The sequence below is a fragment of the Ranitomeya imitator genome, chromosome 4, assembly GCF_032444005.1.
Source record: "Ranitomeya imitator isolate aRanImi1 chromosome 4, aRanImi1.pri, whole genome shotgun sequence".
In the NCBI taxonomy this organism is placed as follows: domain Eukaryota; kingdom Metazoa; phylum Chordata; class Amphibia; order Anura; family Dendrobatidae; genus Ranitomeya; species Ranitomeya imitator.
Window position 1 is genome coordinate 699,478,965 of NC_091285.1, and position 19,911 is coordinate 699,498,875.

Consider the following 19,911-nt stretch of genomic DNA (forward strand, 5'->3'; position numbering starts at 1 on the left):
CAATTTCCAGTGGCCCCGGAAAAGCTTCCTCATTACAAATATAATCATCCCCATCATCCTCCTCGTCCTCCTCCTCCTCTTCGCCCGCTAACTCGTCCTGTACACTGCCCTGGCCAGACAATGGCTGACTGTCATCAAGGCTTTCCTCTTCCTCAGCTGCAGACGCCTGATCCTTTATGTGCGTCAAACTTTGCATCAGCAGACGCATTAGGGGGATGCTCATGCTTATCATGGCGTTGTCTGCACTAACCAGCCGTGTGCATTCCTCAAAACACTGAAGGACTTGACACATGTCTTGAATCTTCGACAACTGCACACCTGACAACTCCATGTCTGCCATCCTACTGCCTGCCCGTGTATGTGTATCCTCCCACAAAAACATAACAGCCTGCCTCTGTTCGCACAGTCTCTGAAGCATGTGCAGTGTTGAGTTCCACCTTGTTGCAAAGTCTATGATTAGGCGATGCTGGGGAAGGTTCAAAGAAAGCTGATAGGTCTGCATACGGCTGGAGTGTACGGGCGAACGGCGGATATGTGAGCAAAGTCCACGCACTTTGAGGAGCAGGTCGGATAACCCCAGATAACTTTTCAGGAAGCACTGCACCACCAGGTTTAAGGTGTGAGCCAGGCAAGGAATGTGTTTCAGTTGGGAAAGGGAGATGGCAGCCATGAAATTCCTTCCGTTATCACTCACTACCTTGCCTGCCTCAAGATCTACAGTGCCCAGCCACGACTGCGTTTCTTTCTGCAAGAACTCGGACAGAACTTCCGCGGTGTGTCTGTTGTCGCCCAAACACTTCATAGCCAATACAGCCTGCTGACGTTTGCCAGTAGCTGCCCCATAATGGGAGACCTGGTGTGCAACAGTGGCAGCTGCAGATGGAGTGGTTGTTCGACTGCGGTCTGTGGACGAGCTCTCGCTTCTGCAGGAGGACGAAGAGGAGGAGGAGGGGGTGCGAACGGCTACAGCCAACTGTTTCCTAGACCGTGGGCTAGGCAGAACTGTCCCAAACTTGCTGTCCCCTGTGGACCCTGCATCCACCACATTTACCCAGTGTGCCGTGATGGACACGTAACGTCCCTGGCCATGCCTACTGGTCCATGCATCTGTTGTCAGGTGCACCTTTGTGCTCACAGATTGCCTGAGTGCATGGACGATGCGCTCTGTAACATGCTGGTGGAGGGCTGGGATGGCTTTTCTGGAAAAAAAGTGTCGACTGGGTAGCTCGTAGCGTGGTACAGCGTAGTCCATCAGGGCTTTGAAAGCTTCGCTTTCAACTAACCGGTAGGGCATCATCTCTAACGAGATTAGTCTAGCTATGTGGGCGTTCAAACCCTGTGTACGCGGATGCGAGGCTAAGTACTTCCTTTTTCTAACCATAGTCTCATGTAGGGTGAGCTGGACTGGAGAGCTGGAGATCGTGGAACTAGCGGGGGTGTCGGTGGACATGGCAGACTGAGAGACGGTGGGAGATGGTATTGTTGCCGCCGATGTCCTAGATGCAGTGTTTCCTACTACGAAACTGATGATTCCCTAACCCTGACTGCTTTGGCCTGGCAATGAAACCTGCACAGATACTGCAGGTGGTGCGGAAAATGGTGGCCCTACACTGCCGGAAGGGATGTTGCGTTGCTGACTAGCTTCATTGGCTGAGGGTGCTACAACCTTAAGGGACGTTTGGTAGTTAGTCCAGGCTTGCAAATGCATGGTGGTTAAATGTCTATGCATGCAACTTGTATTGAGACTTTTCAGATTCTGTCCTCTGCTTAAGGTAGTTGAACATTTTTGACAGATGACTTTGCGCTGATCAATTGGATGTTGTTTAAAAAAATGCCAGACTGCACTCTTTCTAGCATCGGATACCTTTTCAGGTATTGCAGACTGAGCTTTAACCGGATGGCCACTCTGTCCTCCAACAGGTTTTGGCTTTGCCACGCGTTTTGGGCAAGATACGGGCCCGGCAGATGGAACCTGTTGCGATGTTGATGCCTGCTGCGGCCCCTCCTCCTCCGCTTCAGAACTGCTGCCGCCTGCACCATGTTCCCCCAATGGCTGCCAATCGGGATCAAGAACTGGGTCATCTATTACCTCTTCTTGTAGCTCGTGTGCAACTTCGTCTGTGTCACCGTGTCGGTCGGTGGCATAGCGTTCGTGATGGGGCAACATAGTCTCATCAGGGTCTGATTCTTGATCATTACCCTGCGAGGGCAATGTTGTGGTCTGAGTCAAAGGACCAGCATAGTAGTCTGGCTGTGGCTGTGCATCAGTGCACTCCATGTCAGATTCAACTTGTAATGGGCATGGACTGTTAACTGCTTCACTTTCTAAGCCAGGGACGGTATGTGTAAAGAGCTCCATGGAGTAACCCGTTGTGTCGCCTGCTGCATTCTTCTCTGTTGTTGTTTTTGCTGAAGAGGACAAGGAAGCGACTTGTCCCTGACCGTGAACATCCACTAACGACGCGCTGCTTTTACTTTTACCAGTTTCACGAGAGGAGGCAAAAGAGCTAGAGGCAGAGTCAGCAAGATAAGCCAAAACTTGCTCTTGCTGCTCCGGCTTTAAAAGCGGTTTTCCTACTCCCAGAAAAGGGAGCGTTCGAGGCATTGTGTAGCCAGACGACGAACCTGGCTCCACAGCTCCAGACTTAGGTGCAATATTTTTTTTCCCACGACCAGCTGATGCTCCACCACTACCACTACCCTCATTACCAGCTGACAATGAACGCCCCCGGCCACGACCTCTTCCACCAGACTTCCTCATTGTTTTAAAAACGTAAACAAACTAACGGTACTTGTTGCTGTCACACAAATTACATGGTGAGCTATAACGTCAGTATGATTTAGCTACCCCTTTACAGGTGAGTGAGACCACAACGAAAATCAGGCACAATGTTACACACTCTGTTGTTGGTGGCAACAAATGAGAGAGATGCCACACACGCAGGACTGTCACTGAAGCACAAATGTAAATATTAATCTACCACTGATTTGATTTTTTTTTTTTTTTTCAGGGAGACTTTAGGAAAAAAAAATAATAGAATAAAATGATTTTTTCAGGAAGAATTTAGAAACCAAATACAATGAAATGATTTTTTCAGGGAGAATTTAGAAAACAAATACAACAAAAAAAGGCTTTCTATGGCCCACTGAGTGAGAGATGACGCACACAGGAGTCAGGAGTGGCACACAAGCCCAGAGGCCAATATTTATCTCCCACTGATTGATGTAGTGATTTTTTCAGGTAGATTTTGGAACCCAAATCAAGCTAAAAAAATAATAGGCTTTCTATGGCCCACAATTGGAGAGAGAGAAAGAGATGGCACACCCAGGAGTCAAGACTGGCACACAAGCAGAAAGGGCAATATTAATCTCCCACTGATTTGTTTTTTTTTGTTTTTTCAGGGAGACTTTAGGAAAAAAATAATAGAATAAAATTATTTTTTCAGGAAGAATTTAGAAACCAAATAAAATAAAATGATTTTTTCAGGGAGAATTTAGAAAACAAATAAAACAAAAAAAGGCTTTCTATGGCCCACTGAGTGAGAGATGACGCACACAGGAGTCAGGAGTGGCACACAAGCCCAGAGGCCAATATTTATCTCCCACTGATTGATGTAGTGATTTTTTCAGGTAGATTTTGGAACCCAAATCAAGCTAAAAAAATAATAGGCTTTCTATGGCCCACAATTGGAGAGAGAGAGATGGCACACCCAGTAGTCAAGACTGGCACACAAGCAGAAAGGGCAATATTAATCTCCCACTGATTTGTTTTTTATTTTTTTTTCAGGGAGACTTTAGGAAAAAAACTAATAGAATAAAATGATTTTTTCAGGAAGAATTTAGAAACCAAATAAAATAAAATGATTTTTTCAGGGAGAATTTAGAAAACAAATAAAACAAAAAAAGGCTTTCTATGGCCCACTGAGTGAGAGATGACGCACACAGGAGTCAGGAGTGGCACACAAGCCCAGAGGCCAATATTTATCTCCCACTGATTGATGTAGTGATTTTTTCAGGTAGATTTTGGAACCCAAATCAAGCTAAAAAAATAATAGGCTTTCTATGGCCCACAATTGGAGAGAGAGAGATGGCACACCCAGTAGTCAAGACTGGCACACAAGCAGAAAGGGCAATATTAATCTCCCACTGATTTGTTTTTTATTTTTTTTTCAGGGAGACTTTAGGAAAAAAACTAATAGAATAAAATGATTTTTTCAGGAAGAATTTAGAAACCAAATAAAATAAAATGATTTTTTCAGGGAGAATTTAGAAAACAAATAAAACAAAAAAAGGCTTTCTATGGCCCACTGAGTGAGAGATGATGCACACAGGAGTCAGGAGTGGCACACAAGCCCAGAGGCCAATATTTATCTCCCACTGATTGATGTAGTGATTTTTTCAGGTAGATTTTGGAACCCAAATCAAGCTAAAAAAATAATAGGCTTTCTATGGCCCACAATTGGAGAGAGAGAGAGAGATGGCACACCCAGGAGTCAAGACTGGCACACAAGCAGAAAGGGCAATATTAATCTCCCACTGATTTTTTTTTTTTTTTTTTTTTTCAGGGAGACTTTAGGAAAAAAAATAATAGAATAAAATGATTTTTTCAGGAAGAATTTAGAAACCAAATAAAATAAAATGATTTTTTCAGGGAGAATTTAGAAAACAAATAAAACAAAAAAAGGCTTTCTATGGCCCACTGAGTGAGAGATGACGCACACAGGAGTCAGGAGTGGCACACAAGCCCAGAGGCCAATATTTATCTCCCACTGATTGATGTAGTGATTTTTTCAGGTAGATTTTGGAACCCAAATCAAGCTAAAAAAATAGGCTTTCTATGGCCCACAATTGGAGAGAGAGAGAGAGAGATGGCACACCCAGGAGTCAAGACTGGCACACAAGCAGAAAGGGCAATATTAATCTCCCACTGATTTTTTTTTTTTTTTTTTTCAGGGAGACTTTAGGAAAAAAACTAATAGAATAAAATGATTTTTTCAGGAAGAATTTAGAAACCAAATAAAATAAAATGATTTTTTCAGGGAGAATTTAGAAAACAAATAAAGCAAAAAAAGGCTTTCTATGGCCCACTGAGTGAGAGATGACGCACACAGGAGTCAGGAGTGGCACACAAGCCCAGAGGCCAATATTTATCTCCCACTGATTGATGTAGTGATTTTTTCAGGTAGATTTTGGAACCCAAATCAAGCTAAAAAAATAATAGACTTTCTATGGCCCACAATTGGAGAGAGAGAGAGAGATGGCACACCCAGGAGTCAAGACTGGCACACAAGCAGAAAGGGCAATATTAATCTCCCACTGATTTGTTTTTTTTTTTTTTTTCAGGGAGACTTTAGGAAAAAAACTAATAGAATAAAATGATTTTTTCAGGAAGAATTTAGAAACCAAATAAAATAAAATGATTTTTTCAGGGAGAATTTAGAAAACAAATAAAACAAAAAAAGGCTTTCTATGGCCCACTGAGTGAGAGATGACGCACACAGGAGTCAGGAGTGGCACACAAGCCCAGAGGCCAATATTTATCTCCCACTGATTGATGTAGTGATTTTTTCAAGTAGATTTTGGAACCCAAATCAAGCTAAAAAAATAATAGGCTTTCTATGGCCCACAATTGGAGAGAGAGAGAGAGATGGCACACCCAGGAGTCAAGACTGGCACACAAGCAGAAAGGGCAATATTAATCTCCCACTGATTTTTTTTTTTTTTTTTTTCAGGGAGACTTTAGGAAAAAAACTAATAGAATAAAATGATTTTTTCAGGAAGAATTTAGAAACCAAATAAAATAAAATGATTTTTTCAGGGAGAATTTAGAAAACAAATAAAACAAAAAAAGGCTTTCTATGGCCCACTGAGTGAGAGATGACGCACACAGGAGTCAGGAGTGGCACACAAGCCCAGAGGCCAATATTTATCTCCCACTGATTGATGTAGTGATTTTTTCAGGTAGATTTTGGAACCCAAATCAAGCTAAAAAAAATAATAGGCTTTCTATGGCCCACAATTGGAGAGAGAGAGAGAGATGGCACACCCAGGAGTCAAGACTGGCACACAAGCAGAAAGGGCAATATTAATCTCCCACTGATTTGTTTTTTTTTGTTTTTCAGGGAGACTTTAGGAAAATAAAATAATAGAATAAAATGATTTTTTCAGGAAGAATTTAGAAACCAAATAAAATAAAATGATTTTTTCAGGGAGAATTTAGAAAACAAATAAAACAAAAAAAGGCTTTCTATGGCCCACTGAGTGAGAGATGATGCACACAGGAGTCAGGAGTGGCACACAAGCCCAGAGGCCAATATTTATCTCCCACTGATTGATGTAGTGATTTTTTCAGGTAGATTTTGGAACCCAAAACAAGCTAAAAAAATAATAGGCTTTCTATGGCCCACAATTGGAGAGAGAGAGAGAGATGGCACACCCAGGAGTCAAGACTGGCACACAAGCAGAAAGGGCAATATTAATCTCCCACTGATTTTTTTTTTCTTTTTTTTTCAGGGAGACTTTAGGAAAAAAAATAATAGAATAAAATGATGTTTTCAGGAAGAATTTAGAAACCAAATAAAATAAAATGATTTTTTCAGGGAGAATTTAGAAAACAAATAAAACAAAAAAAGGCTTTCTATGGCCCACTGAGTGAGAGATGACGCACACAGGAGTCAGGAGTGGCACGCAAGCCCAGAGGCCAATATTTATCTCCCACTGATTGATGTAGTGATTTTTTCAGGTAGATTTTGGAACCCAAATCAAGCTAAAAAAATAATAGGCTTTCTATGGCCCACAATTGGAGAGAGAGAGAGAGATGGCACACCCAGGAGTCAAGACTGGCACACAAGCAGAAAGGGCAATATTAATCTCCCACTGATTTTTTTTTTTTTTTTTCAGGGAGACTTTAGGAAAAAAACTAATAGAATAAAATGATTTTTTCAGGAAGAATTTAGAAACCAAATAAAATAAAATGATTTTTTCAGGGAGAATTTAGAAAACAAATAAAACAAAAAAAGGCTTTCTATGGCCCACTGAGTGAGAGATGACGCACACAGGAGTCAGGAGTGGCACACAAGCCCAGAGGCCAATATTTATCTCCCACTGATTGATGTAGTGATTTTTTCAGGTAGATTTTGGAACCCAAATCAAGCTAAAAAAATAATAGGCTTTCTATGGCCCACAATTGGAGAGAGAGAGAGAGATGGCACACCCAGGAGTCAAGACTGGCACACAAGCAGAAAGGGCAATATTAATCTCCCACTGATTTGTTTTTTTTTGTTTTTCAGGGAGACTTTAGGAAAATAAAATAATAGAATAAAATGATTTTTTCAGGAAGAATTTAGAAACCAAATAAAATAAAATGATTTTTTCAGGGAGAATTTAGAAAACAAATAAAACAAAAAAAGGCTTTCTATGGCCCACTGAGTGAGAGATGACGCACACAGGAGTCAGGAGTGGCACACAAGCCCAGGGGCCAATATTTATCTCCCACTTTTTTTTTTTTTGTTCCAGGGAAAATTTATAAACCCAATAAAAAAATTAATAAATAGGCTTTCTATGGCCCACTATCTGAGAGAGAGAGAGAGAGATGGCACGCATAGGACTGGCACACAAGCCCAAAGGCCAATATTAATCTCCCTTTTTTTTTCAGGGAGAATTTATAAAACCAAAAAAAAAAAAATAAATAGGCTTTCTATGGCCCACTATTTGTGAGAGAGATGGCACACTCAGGACTGGCACACAAGCCCAGAGGCCAATATTAATCTCCCACTTTTTTTTTTTGTTCCAGGGAAAATTTATAAACCCAATAAAAAAAATAATAAATAGGCTTTCTATGGCCCACTATCTGAGAGAGAGAGAGATGGCACGCTTTGGACTGGCACACAAGCCCAAAGGCCAATATTAATCTCCCACTGATTGATTTATTGATTTTTTCAGGTAGAATTTAGAACCCAAATAAAGCAAAAAAAAAAAAAATGGGCTTTCTATGGCCCACTGAGTGAGTGATGATGCACACAGGAGTCAGGAGTGACACACAAGCCCTGAGGCCAATATTTTTCTCCCACTGATTGATGTAGTGATTTTTTCAGGTAGATTTTAGAACCCAAATCAAGCAAAAAAATAAATAGGCTTTCTATGGCCCACTATTTGTGAGAGAGATGGCACGCTCAGGACTGGCACACAAGCCCAGAGGCCAATATTAATCTCCCACTTTTTTTTTTTTTGTTCCAGGGAAAATTTATAAACCCAATAAAAAAAATAATAAATAGGCTATCTATGGCCCACTATCTGAGAGAGAGAGATGGCACGCTTAGGACTGGCACACAAGCCCAAAGGCCAATATTAATCTCCCACTGATTGATTTATTGATTTTTTCAGGTTGAATTTAGAACCCAAATAAAGGAAAAAAAAAAATGGGCTTTCTATGGCCCACTGAGTGAGTGATGATGCACACAGGAGTCAGGAGTGGCACACAAGCCCTGAGGCCAATATTTTTCTCCCACTGATTGATGTAGTGATTTTTTCAGGTAGATTTTAGAACCAAAATCAACCAAAAAATTAAATAGGCTTTCTATGGCCCACTGACTGAGAGATGGCACACACAGGAGTCAAGAGTGGCACACAAGCCCTGAGGCCAATATTTTTCTCCCACTGATTGATGTAGTGATTTTTTCAGGTAGATTTTATAACCCAAATCAAGCTAAAAAATTAATAGGCTTTCTATGGCCCACTGAGTGAGAGATGGCACACACAGGGATGGCACTCTAGCAGAAATGTCAATCTTAATCTCCCACAAAAAAAAAAAAAAACAGGGAATGTCCTTCAATTACTATCTCCCTGCAGTAATCTCAGCCAGGTATGGCAGGCAGCAATAAGGAGTGGACTGATGCACAAATTAAATAAAAAGTGTGTACAAACAAAAAAGATAGCTGTGCAGAAAGGAAGGAACAAGAGGATTTGTGCTTTGAAAAAAGCAGTTGGTTTGCACAGCGGCGTACACACAGCAATGCAGCTATCAGTGAGCCTTCTAGGGCAGCCCAATGAGCTACAGCGCTGAGGGAAAAAAAAAAAAAATGTAGCTTCCACTGTCCCTGCACACCGAAGGTGGTGTTGGGCAGTGGAAATCGCTACAGCACAAGCGGTTTGGTGGTTAATGGACCCTGCCTAACGCTATCCCTGCTTCTGACGAAGCGGCAGCAACCTCTCCCTAAGCTCAGATCAGCAGCAGTAACATGGCGGTCGGCGGGAACTCCCCTTTATAGCCCCTGTGACGCCGCAGACAGCAAGCCAATCACTGCAATGCCCTTCTCTAAGATGGTGGGGACCAGGACCTATGTCATCACGCTGCCCACACTCTGCTTTTACCTTCATTGGCTGAGAAATGGCGCTTTTCGCGTCATTGAAACGCGACTTTGGCGCGAAAGTCGCGTACCGCATGGCCGACCCCGCACAGGGGTCGGATCGGGTTTCATGAAACCCGACTTTGCCAAAAGTCGGCGACTTTTGAAAATGAACGATCCGTTTCGCTCAACCCTAGTCTGGGTCGTACATCTTGTTCTGCAGTAAGTGTTCTGCAGCATCTATGGTGTTGGGAACCTGATGTGCTTCACTTGCAGATGGGTCCACGGTGCCTTTTGTGGACATGTTTTAGCTAAGATGGCGGATGATTAAGGCTTGCTAGCAGACAATGCATATGCACACAGACACTGTAAACTATGTCTCCTGTTACTATTCTGCCACCGATATACGTGGATGAGATGTGTCTGAGGGATGTGATCAGAAATCGATATATAAACAATGGCGGGTAGCGTTACTCGCTAAACTGTGCTCCTAGTCCTTATCAGCTGCGCGTGGTGATCCGGAAGTATGATGCAGCGATACATTCAACAGGTTTTATTTACAGTACCTTGGTGAGATGAGGTGAGAGTGAGGAGTGTAGGTTAGAGCTGTTATAGAATCACCAGATAGAGATAATAGAAGCTCCAGGTTAGAGGTAACAAGAGAATCCTTCTCGAGCTCTGCAGCACATCTGTATTCCAAGATGGCACCGAGTACAAAACAGGAAGAGAAGGAAAAAGATAGGAGGAGCTATGACAGAAAGGTATTGTTGGAAAGTACCATAACAAAATATTACAGTGTAATACAGCAACGGCAAGTAGATGGCAGCAAACTATAACAAATACAATAAATGATAGAACTAGGTATATTAGCATTACATAAATGTCCATGAATGACTGAAAGTCTATCAGAATAAACTGAACAGCACAACCTCAGTCCTGTTAGTTTGTTGTATATCAGCCAGCCACATTCTGCCACTTACATTGTGTTGTTTTATACCCAGGGCCTAAGTTTTGGTTCTGTCTTCCCCCCAAAAAAGGGAGATTTAAATTCTCAACAAGTTTATATACACCTTCTACCTTGTTTTACAGTACCATATAACGGTTGATATTTTGGTTAGATTTTCAAAAAAATGAGGAAGTCTGGTGGAAGAGGCCATGGGCGGAGGTTGCCAGCTGGTACTGATGGTGGTGGTGCATCTGGTGGTAGTGGGAAAAGCACAATTGCACCAAAGGCTGGAAGTATTGAGCCAGCGTCATCGTCTGTGTACACAAGGCCTCGAAGGCTCCCTTATCTGGGAGTAGGAAATCAGCTTTTAAAGCCGGAGCAGCACGAAAAAGTATTGGCTTTCCTTGCTTACTCAGCCTCTAGTTCTTTTGCCTCCTCTTTAGAAAGTTCCAAATATAAAAGCAGCATGTCATCAGTGGATGCTCCCGGTCAGGAACAAGACGTTTCCTTGTGTCCGTCACCCAAACCAAAAGTAAAGGATGCATCAGGCCACAGAACAGGTTACTCCATGGAGCTCTTTACACATACTGTGCCTGGATTAGAAAGGGAAATTGTTAACTGCCCATTACAAGATGAATCGGACATGGAGTGCACTGATGCACAGCAACAGCTAGATTATTATGCTTTTCCATTGACTCAGATCACTACATTGCCCACGCAGTGTACAGAGCCAGAATCTAACCCTGATGAGACTATGGTGCCCCATCCCGAACGCTATAGCACCTTACACGGTGACACAGAGGAAGGTGCACATGACATTGAAGATGAGGTGATAGATGACCCAGTTGTTGACCCAGATTGGCAGCCATTGGGGGAAGAGGGTGCCGCATTTAGCCTACTTTCTTATTTGGGCCTAGTAACTTTGTCTGCCAGTCATTACAGTTGTCCTCCACTGAATAAAGCAATGCCGCCTGTTTAGTCCTGTTACCAGTTTTGAACTGCATTTAGTCTACTTTTCATTTTGGGCCTAGTAACTATGTCTGCCAGTCAATACAGTTGTCCTCCACTGAACAAAGCAATGCGGCCTGTTTAGTCCTGTTACCAGTTTTGAACTGCATTTAGCCTACTTTCTTATTTGGGCCTAGTAACTGTGTCTGCCAGTCATTACAGTTGTCCTCCACTGAGCAAAGCAATGCCGCCTGTTTAGTCCTGTTACCAGTTCTGAACTGCATTTAGTCTACTTTCTTATTTGGGCCTAGTAACTGTGTATGCCAGTCATTACAGTTGTCATCCACTGAACAAAGCAATGCCGCCTGTTTAGTCCTGTTACCAGTTTTAAACTGCATTTAGCCTACTTTTCATTTTGGGCCTAGTAATTATGACTGCCAGTCATTACAGTTGTCCTCCACTGAACAAAGCAATGCTGCCTGTTTAGTCCCGTTACCAGTTTTGAACTGCATTTAGCCTACTTTCTTATTTGGGAATAGTAACTGTGTCTGCCAGTCATTACAGTTGTCCTCCACTGAACAAAGCAATGCCGCCTGTTTAGTCATGTTACCAGTTTTGACCTGCATTTAGCCTACTTCCTTAATTGGGCCTAGTAACTGTGTCTGCCAGTCATTACAGTTGTCCTCCACTGAACAAAGCAATGCCGCCTGTTTAGTCCTGTTACCAGTTTTGAACTGCATTTAGCCTACTTTTTATTTTGGGCCTAGTAACTGTGTCTGCTAGTCATTACTGTTGTCCTCCACTGAGCAAACCAATCTCGCCTGTTTAGTCCTGTTACAAGTTTTGACCTGCATTTAGCCTACTTTCTTATTTGGGCATAGTAACTGTGTCTGCCAGTCATTACAGTTGTCCTCCACTGAACAAAGCAATGCTGCCTGTTTAGTCTTGTTACCAGTTTTCAGCTGCATTTAGCCTACTTTCTTATTTGGGCCTAGTAACTGTGTCTGCCAGTCATTACAGTTGTCCTCCACTGAGCAAACCAATGCTGCCTGTTTAGTCCTGTTACCAGTTTTGACCTGCATTTAGCCTACTTTCTTATTTGGGCCTAGTAACTGTCTGCCAGTCATTACAGTTGTCCTCCACTGAACAAAGCAATGCTGCCTGTTTAGCCCTGTTACCAGTTTTCAACTGCATTTAGCCTACTTTCTCATTTGGGCCTAGTTACTGTGTCTGCCAGTCATTACAGTTGTCCTCCACTGAACAAAGCAATGCTGCCTGTTTAGTCCTGTTACCAGTTTTGAACTGCATTTAGCCTACTTTCTTATTTGGGCCTGGTAACTGTGTCTGCCAGTCATTACAGTTGTCCTCCACTGAACAAAGCAATGCTGCCAGTTTAGTCCTGTTACCAGTATTGAACTGCATTTAGCCTACTTTCTTATTTGGGCCTAGTAGCTGCGTCTGCCAGTCATTACAGTTGTCCTCCACTGAACAAAGCAATGCCGCCTGTTTAGTACTGTTACCAGTTTTGAAATGCATTTAGCTTTCTGTAATATTTGGGCCTACTAACTGTGTCTGCCACTCATTACAGTTTTCCTCCACTGAATAAAGCAATGCCGCCTGTTTAGTCCTGTTACCAGTTCTGAACTGCATTTAGTCTACTTTCTTATTTGGGCCTAGTAACTGTGTATGCCAGTCATTACAGTTGTCCTCCACTGAACAAAGCAATGCCGCCTGTTTAGTCCTGTTACCAGTTTTGAACTGCATTTAGCCTACTTTTCATTTTGGGCCTAGTAATTATGACTGCCAGTCATTACAGTTGTCCTCCACTGAACAAAGCAATGCTGCCTGTTTAGTCCCGTTACCAGTTTTGAACTGCATTTAGCCTACTTTCTTATTTGGGCATAGTAACTGTGTCTGCCAGTCATTACAGTTGTCCTCCACTGAACAAAGCAATGCCGCCTGTTTAGTCATGTTACCAGTTTTGACCTGCATTTAGCCTACTTCCTTAATTGGGCCAAGTAACTGTGTCTGCCAGTCATTACAGTTGTCCTCCACTGAACAAAGCAATGCCGCCTGTTTAGTCCTGTTACCAGTTTTGAACTGCATTTAGCCTACTTTTTATTTTGGGCCTAGTAACTGTGTCTGCTAGTCTTTACAGTTGTCCTCCACTGAGCAAACCAATCTCGCCTGTTTAGTCCTGTTACAAGTTTTGACCTGCATTTAGCCTACTTTCTTATTTGGGCATAGTAACTGTGTCTGCCAGTCATTATAGTTGTCCTCCACTGAACAAAGCAATGCTGCCTGTTTAGTCTTGTTACCAGTTTTCAGCTGCATTTAGCCTACTTTCTTATTTGGGCCTAGTAACTGTGTCTGCCACTCATTACAGTTGTCCTCCACTGAGCAAACCAATGCTGCCTGTTTAGTCCTGTTACCAGTTTTGACCTGCATTTAGCCTACTTTCTTATTTGGGCCTAGTAGCTGCGTCTGCCAGTCATTACAGTTGTCCTCCACTGAACAAAGCAATGCCGCCTGTTTAGTACTGTTACCAGTTTTGAAATGCATTTAGCTTTCTGTAATATTTGGGCCTACTAACTGTGTCTGCCACTCATTACAGTTTTCCTCCACTGAATAAAGCAATGCCGCCTGTTTAGTCCTCTTACCAATTTTGAACTGCATTTAGCCTACTTTATAATTTGGGCCTATATCTGTGTTTCCTCCTCATCCTGCCCATTGCCCAGCCACTGCTAGATGAGTCTGCTGGTACATTGACTCAGACCACTACATTCCCCTTGCACTCTACACAGCCAGAATCTGACCCTGCTGAAAGTCAGGTTCCACTTCACACATACTATACTACCTTACACGGGGACAAAGAGGAAGGTGCAGATGAAAGTGCAGGTTCCTTCTTCAGGTGATGGCATACTCATTGGTGACATCACTGGCACAGGGCCCCTCATAGTAAGCAAAAGTGTATCTGACAGTGGGAGGCGCCACCCGCAGTCAAACACACCGCCGTACTATGAGGGGCCCTGTGCCAGTGCCAATGCCAACAAGTGCCCCCCCCTGCTTGCTCAGGATCACAGCACTTGCAAAGTTGCAATTCTTACCTCTCCCTGCTCCACTGCTGTGACGTATTCCGAGTTTCCTGGGCCCACGAAAATCTTGAGCCAGCCCTACCCCCCACAACTTTAGCCAAATGACCCCCAATTTTCAATGCCTAACTATTATTATAAAGTAAATTAAGATTGACAAGCTTAAGTAATAAGAATTGATGTTTTTGGCATTAAATTGGGCACTGTAGGTGTTTTCCTGTCCTCCACTCACTGCCGTCTTTGATTCCCCATTGACTTGCATTGAGTTTTGTGTCTGTAAGATGCGCTGATTCCGCCACTTAGCCCCTCTCTTACCACTCCCGTGTAGCGGTGGGATATGGGGTAATAAGGGGTTAATGTCACCTTGCTATTGTAATGTGATATTAAGCCAGGTTAATAATGGGGAGGCATCAATAAGACGCCTATCCATTATTAATCCAATACTAGTAAAGGGTTATAAAACACGCACACATTAGGAAAAAAGTATTTCAATATTCTTCATTTAACCATAATTACCATACTTCAGCGCCTGCAAAAAGTGTAAAATAATAAACCGTATACTACCTGTCTGCCGTAGTCCAATTAATAACGAGTGTTCAATGACGATCTCCCCTATAGACCAGTGACATCGGGTGATGTCACTGCTCTATAGGACCCACAGGGACACACTGAGAGGAGACAATGTCTCCTGCAGTGCATCACTGAGAGGTTACTAGAGTTTAATGTCTCACTTTATGGCAATTGCTGCGTGGGAAAATTTTTCACACAGCAATGCCAAAAGTGAGGCTAGGGACAATTTTTTACAGTGGTGGAGGAATACAGTGCAGAAGGATAGCTTCCTCCCGTCATTGTATTCCTGGAGCCTCTAGAGAGCGGTCGCACCAGCTAATCCTGCCGTTCTCCACAGGAGATCGTCAAGGGACACTCGTGGATTTCTGCGGATCAGGGAGTATATTGGTTGTTTGTTATTTTAATGTTTTTTACAGATGACACTGGCTTCAGGGATCAAAATGACAAGTGATGGTGTGTATGTACTCTATGTTATATGTGCTGTACAGTCCTGGCCAAAAGTATTGACACCCCTGCAATTCTGTCAGATAATACTCAGTTTGCAAATGATTGCAATCACAAATTATTTGGAATTATTATCTTCATTCAATTTGTCTTAAATGAAAAAACACAAAAGAGAATGAAGCAAAAAGCAAAACATTGATCATTTCACACAAAACTCCAAAAATGGGCTAGACAAAAGTATTGGCACCCTCAGCCTAATACTTGGTTGCACAACCTTTCGCCAAAATAATTGTGACCAACCACTTCCGGTTACCATCAATGAGTTTCTTACAATGCTCTGCTGGAATTTTAGACCATTCTTCTTTGGCAAACTGCTCCAGGTCCCTGATATTTGAAGGGTGCCTTCTCCAAACTGCCATTTTTAGATCTCTCTACAGGTGTTCTATGGGATTCAGGTCTGGACTCATTGCTGGCCACCTTAGAAGTCTCCATTGCTTTCTCTCAAACCATTTTCTAGTGCTTTTTGAAATGTGTTTTTGGTCATTGTCCTGCTGGAAGATCCATGACCTCTGAGGGAGTCCCAGATTTCTCACATTGGGCCCTGAGTTATGCTGCAAAATTTGTTGGTAGTCTTCAGACTTCATAATGCCATGCACACGGTCAAGAAGTCCAGTGCCAGAGGCAGCAAAGAAAACCCAAAACATCAGGGAACCTCCGCCATGTTTGACTGTAGGGACCGTGTTCTTTTCTTTGAATGCCTCTTTTTTTCTCTTGTAAACGCTATGTTGATGCCTTTGCCCAAAAAGCTCTACTTTTGTCTCATCTGACCAGAGAACATTCTTCCAAAATGTTTTAGGCTTTTTCAGGTAAGATTTGGCAAACTCCAGCCTGGCTTTTGTATGTCTCGGGGTAAGAAGTGGAGTCTTCCTGGGTCACCTACCATAAAGTCCCTTTTCATTCAGATGCCGACGGATAGTACGGGTTGACACTGTTGTACCCTCGGACTGCAGGGCAGCTTGAACTTGTTTGGATGTTAGTCGAGGTTCTTTATCCAACATCCTCACAATCTTGCGTTGAAATCTCTTGTCAATTTTTCTTTTCCATCCACATCTAGGGAGGTTAGCCACAGTGCTATGGGCTTTAAAGTTCTTGATGACATTGCGCACGGTAGACACAGGAACATTCAGGTCTTTGGAGATGGACTTGTAGCCTTGAGATTGCTCATGCTTCCTCACAATTTGGTTTCTCAAGTCCTCAGACAGTTCTTTGGTCTTCTTTCTTTTCTCCGTGCTCAATGTGGTGCACACAAGGACACAGGACAGAGGTTGAGTCAACTTTAATCCATGTCAACTGTCTGCAAGTGTGATTTAGTTATTGCCAACACCTGGTAGGTGCCACATGTAAGTTACAGGTGCTGTTAATTACACAAATTACAGAAGCATCACATGATTTTTCCAACCAATACTTTTGCCCACCCCCTTTTTTATGTTTGGTGTGGAATTATATCCAATTTGGCTTTAGGACAATTCTTTTTGTGTTTTTTCATTTAAGATTTAAGATTAAGCATGGAGAAAAGAAAGAACACCAAAGAACTGTCTGAGGACTTGAGAAACAGCCCCGCACTGTGCATAATGCATAACACACTGCGGGGCTGGGATTCACTAGCTGGGTGGCCGCACAGGCGCAGTCTGCAACACAGCACGTGAGGTCAGATGGCCCATGCTCACTGCGCCTGCCCCAGGCAGAAGAGAACAGCGCAGGCACGGGCTTTCATAGCAAAACAGCGCGCAGGGGGCAGCGCCCAGTGCCCCAGAATATATGAGTGACGGCAGTGTGGCGTTTCCAGCAGGGGGGTTAAGACATGCCTCCAGGTCTAAAGAAAAGTATTTTGGCAAAATTATTAAACACTTTATTTTGGCAATAACTGCACCAAAAACTAAAAGAGCCACCTAGTTAGAATGTAGCATTACTGCTGCACAAGTTGGTTCTTTTAGTTTATAACGGCTGGAGGGGGGTGACAGAGGCCCTTTAAGCTTAATGTTTTATAAAAATAGTTTTTTGGCAACAGCTATTTCAGTTTCATATATCTAATAACTGTTGGACACAGTAATGTTTCTGCCTTGAAATGAGGTTTATTGTACTAACAGAAAATGTGCAATCTGCATTCAAACAAAATTTGACAGGTGCACAAGTATGGGCATCTCACCAGAAATGTGACATTAATATTTAGTAGATCCTCCTTTTGCAAAAATAACAGCCTCTAGTCGCTTCTTGTAGCTTTTAATGAGTTCCTGGATCCTGGATGAAGGTTTTTTGACCATTCCTCTTCACAAAACAATTCCAGTTCAGTTAAGTTTGATGGTCGCCGAGCTTGGACAGCCCTCTTCAAATGTTCCCACAGATGTTCAATGATAATCAGGTCTATGGACTGGGATGGCCATTCCAGAACAGTGTAATTGTTCCTCTGCATGAATGCCTGAGTAGATTTGGAGCGGTGTTTTGGATCATTGTCTTGCTGAAAGATCCATCCCCTGCGTAACTTCAACTTTGTCACTGATTCATGAACATTATTGTCAAGAATCTGCTGATACTGAGAGGAGTCCATGGATCCCTCAACTTTAACAAGATTCCCGGTGCCGACATTGGCCACACAGCCCCAAAGCATGATGGAACCTCCACCAAATTTTACTGTGGGTAGCAAGTGTTTTTCTTGGAATGCTGTGTTTTTTGCCCGCCATGCATAACGCCTTTTTGTATGACCAAACAACTCAATCTTGGTTTCATCAGTCCACAGGACCTTCTTCCAAAAAGAAATTGGCTTCTCCAAATGTGCTTTTGCATACCTCAGCCGACTCTGCTTGTGGCGTGCTTGCAGAAACGGCTTCTTTCGCATCACTCTCCCATACAGCTTCTCCTTGTGCAAAGTGCGTTGTATAGTTGACCGATGCACAGTGACACCATCTGCAGCAAGTTGATGCTGCAGCTCTCTGGAGGTGGTCTGAGGATTGTCCTTGACTGATCTCACCATTCTTCTTCTCAGCCTTTCTGATGTTTTTCTTGGCCTGCCATTTCTGGCCTTAACAAGAACTGTACCTGTGTTCTTCCATTTCCTTACTATGTTCCTCACAGTGGAAATTGACAGGTTAAATCTGAGACAGCTTTTTGTATCCTTCCCCTGAACAACTATGTTGAATAATCTTTGTTTTCAGATCATTAGACAGTTGTTTTGAGGAGCCCATGATGCCACTCTTCAGAGGAGATTCAAACAGGAGAACAACTTGCAAGTGGCCACTTTAAGTAGCATTTCTCATGATTGCATACACCTGGCTATGAAGTTCAAAGCTCAATGAGGTTAGAAAACAAAAAAAAAGTGCTTTAGTAAGTCAGTAAAAAGTAGGTAGGAGTATTTAAAACAAGAAAATGATAAGGGTGCCCATACTTATGCACCTGTCAAATTTTGTTTGAATGCAGATTGCACATTTTCTGTTAGTACAATAAACCTCATTTCAAGGCAGAAACATTACTGTGTCCAACAGTTATTAGATATATGAAACTGCAAAAAAACAATTTTTATAAAACATTAAGCTTAAGATTAATAGGGGTGCCCAAACTTTTTCATATAACTGTATATATGTAGTATGTATGTGGTATGTATGTTGTATGAAAGTAGTATGTTGTATGTATGTAGTATGCTTGTAGTATGTACAGTACAGACCAAAAGTTTGGACACACTTTCTCATTTAAAGATTTTTCTGTATTTTCATTACTATGAAAATTGTACATTCACACTGAAGGCATCAAAACTGTGAATTAACACATAAGGAATTATATACTTTACAAAAAAGTGTGAAACAGCTGAAAATATGTCTTATATTCTAGGTTCTTCAAAGTAGCCACCTTTTGCTTTGATGACTGCTTTGCACACTCTTGGCATTCTCTTGATGAGCTGCAAGAGGTAGTCACCGGAAATGGTTTTCACTTCACAGGTGTGCCCTGTCAGGTTTAATAAGTGGGATTTCTTGCCTTATAAATGGAGTTGGGACCATCAATTCTGTTGTGCAGAAGTCTGGTGGATACACAGCTGATAATCCTACTGAATAGGCTGTTAGCTGCTTTTTTCTTGCCATAATACAAATTCTAAGTAAAGAGAAATGAGTGGCCATCATTACTTTAAGAAATGAAGGTCAGTCAGTCCCCAAAAATTGGGAAAACTTTGAAAGTGTCCCCAAGTGCAGTGGCAAAAATCATCAAGCGCTACAAAGAAACTGGCTCATATGAGGACCGCCCCAGGAAAGGAAGACCAAGAGTCACCTCTGCTTCTGAGGATAAGTTTATCCGAGTCACCAGCCTCAGAAATCGCAGGTTAACAGCAGCTCAGATTAGAGACCAGGTCAATGCCACACAGAGTTCTAGCAGCAGACACATCTGTACAACAACTGTTAGGAGGAGACTTTGTGCAGCAGGCCATCATGGTAAAATAGCTGCTAGGAAACCACTGCTAAGGACAGGCAACAAGCAGAAGAGACTTGTTTGGGACAAAGAACACAAGGAATGGACATTAGACCAG

At 42.5% G+C, this 19,911-nt stretch overlaps 1 protein-coding gene across 1 annotated transcript in view; it reads right to left on the bottom strand.

Moving 5' to 3' along the window:
• LOC138674774 (olfactory receptor 2D2-like) overlaps nt 1-9,648 on the bottom strand; it is a 114,630-nt gene extending 104,982 nt beyond the window's left edge. Inside the window, exon 1 of the mRNA XM_069762592.1 lies at nt 9,554-9,648. Within this exon, the coding sequence (XP_069618693.1) occupies nt 9,554-9,648 (95 nt within the window). The remainder of the gene's footprint in view (nt 1-9,553) is intronic.
• Between the last annotated feature and the right edge of the window lie 10,263 nt (nt 9,649-19,911).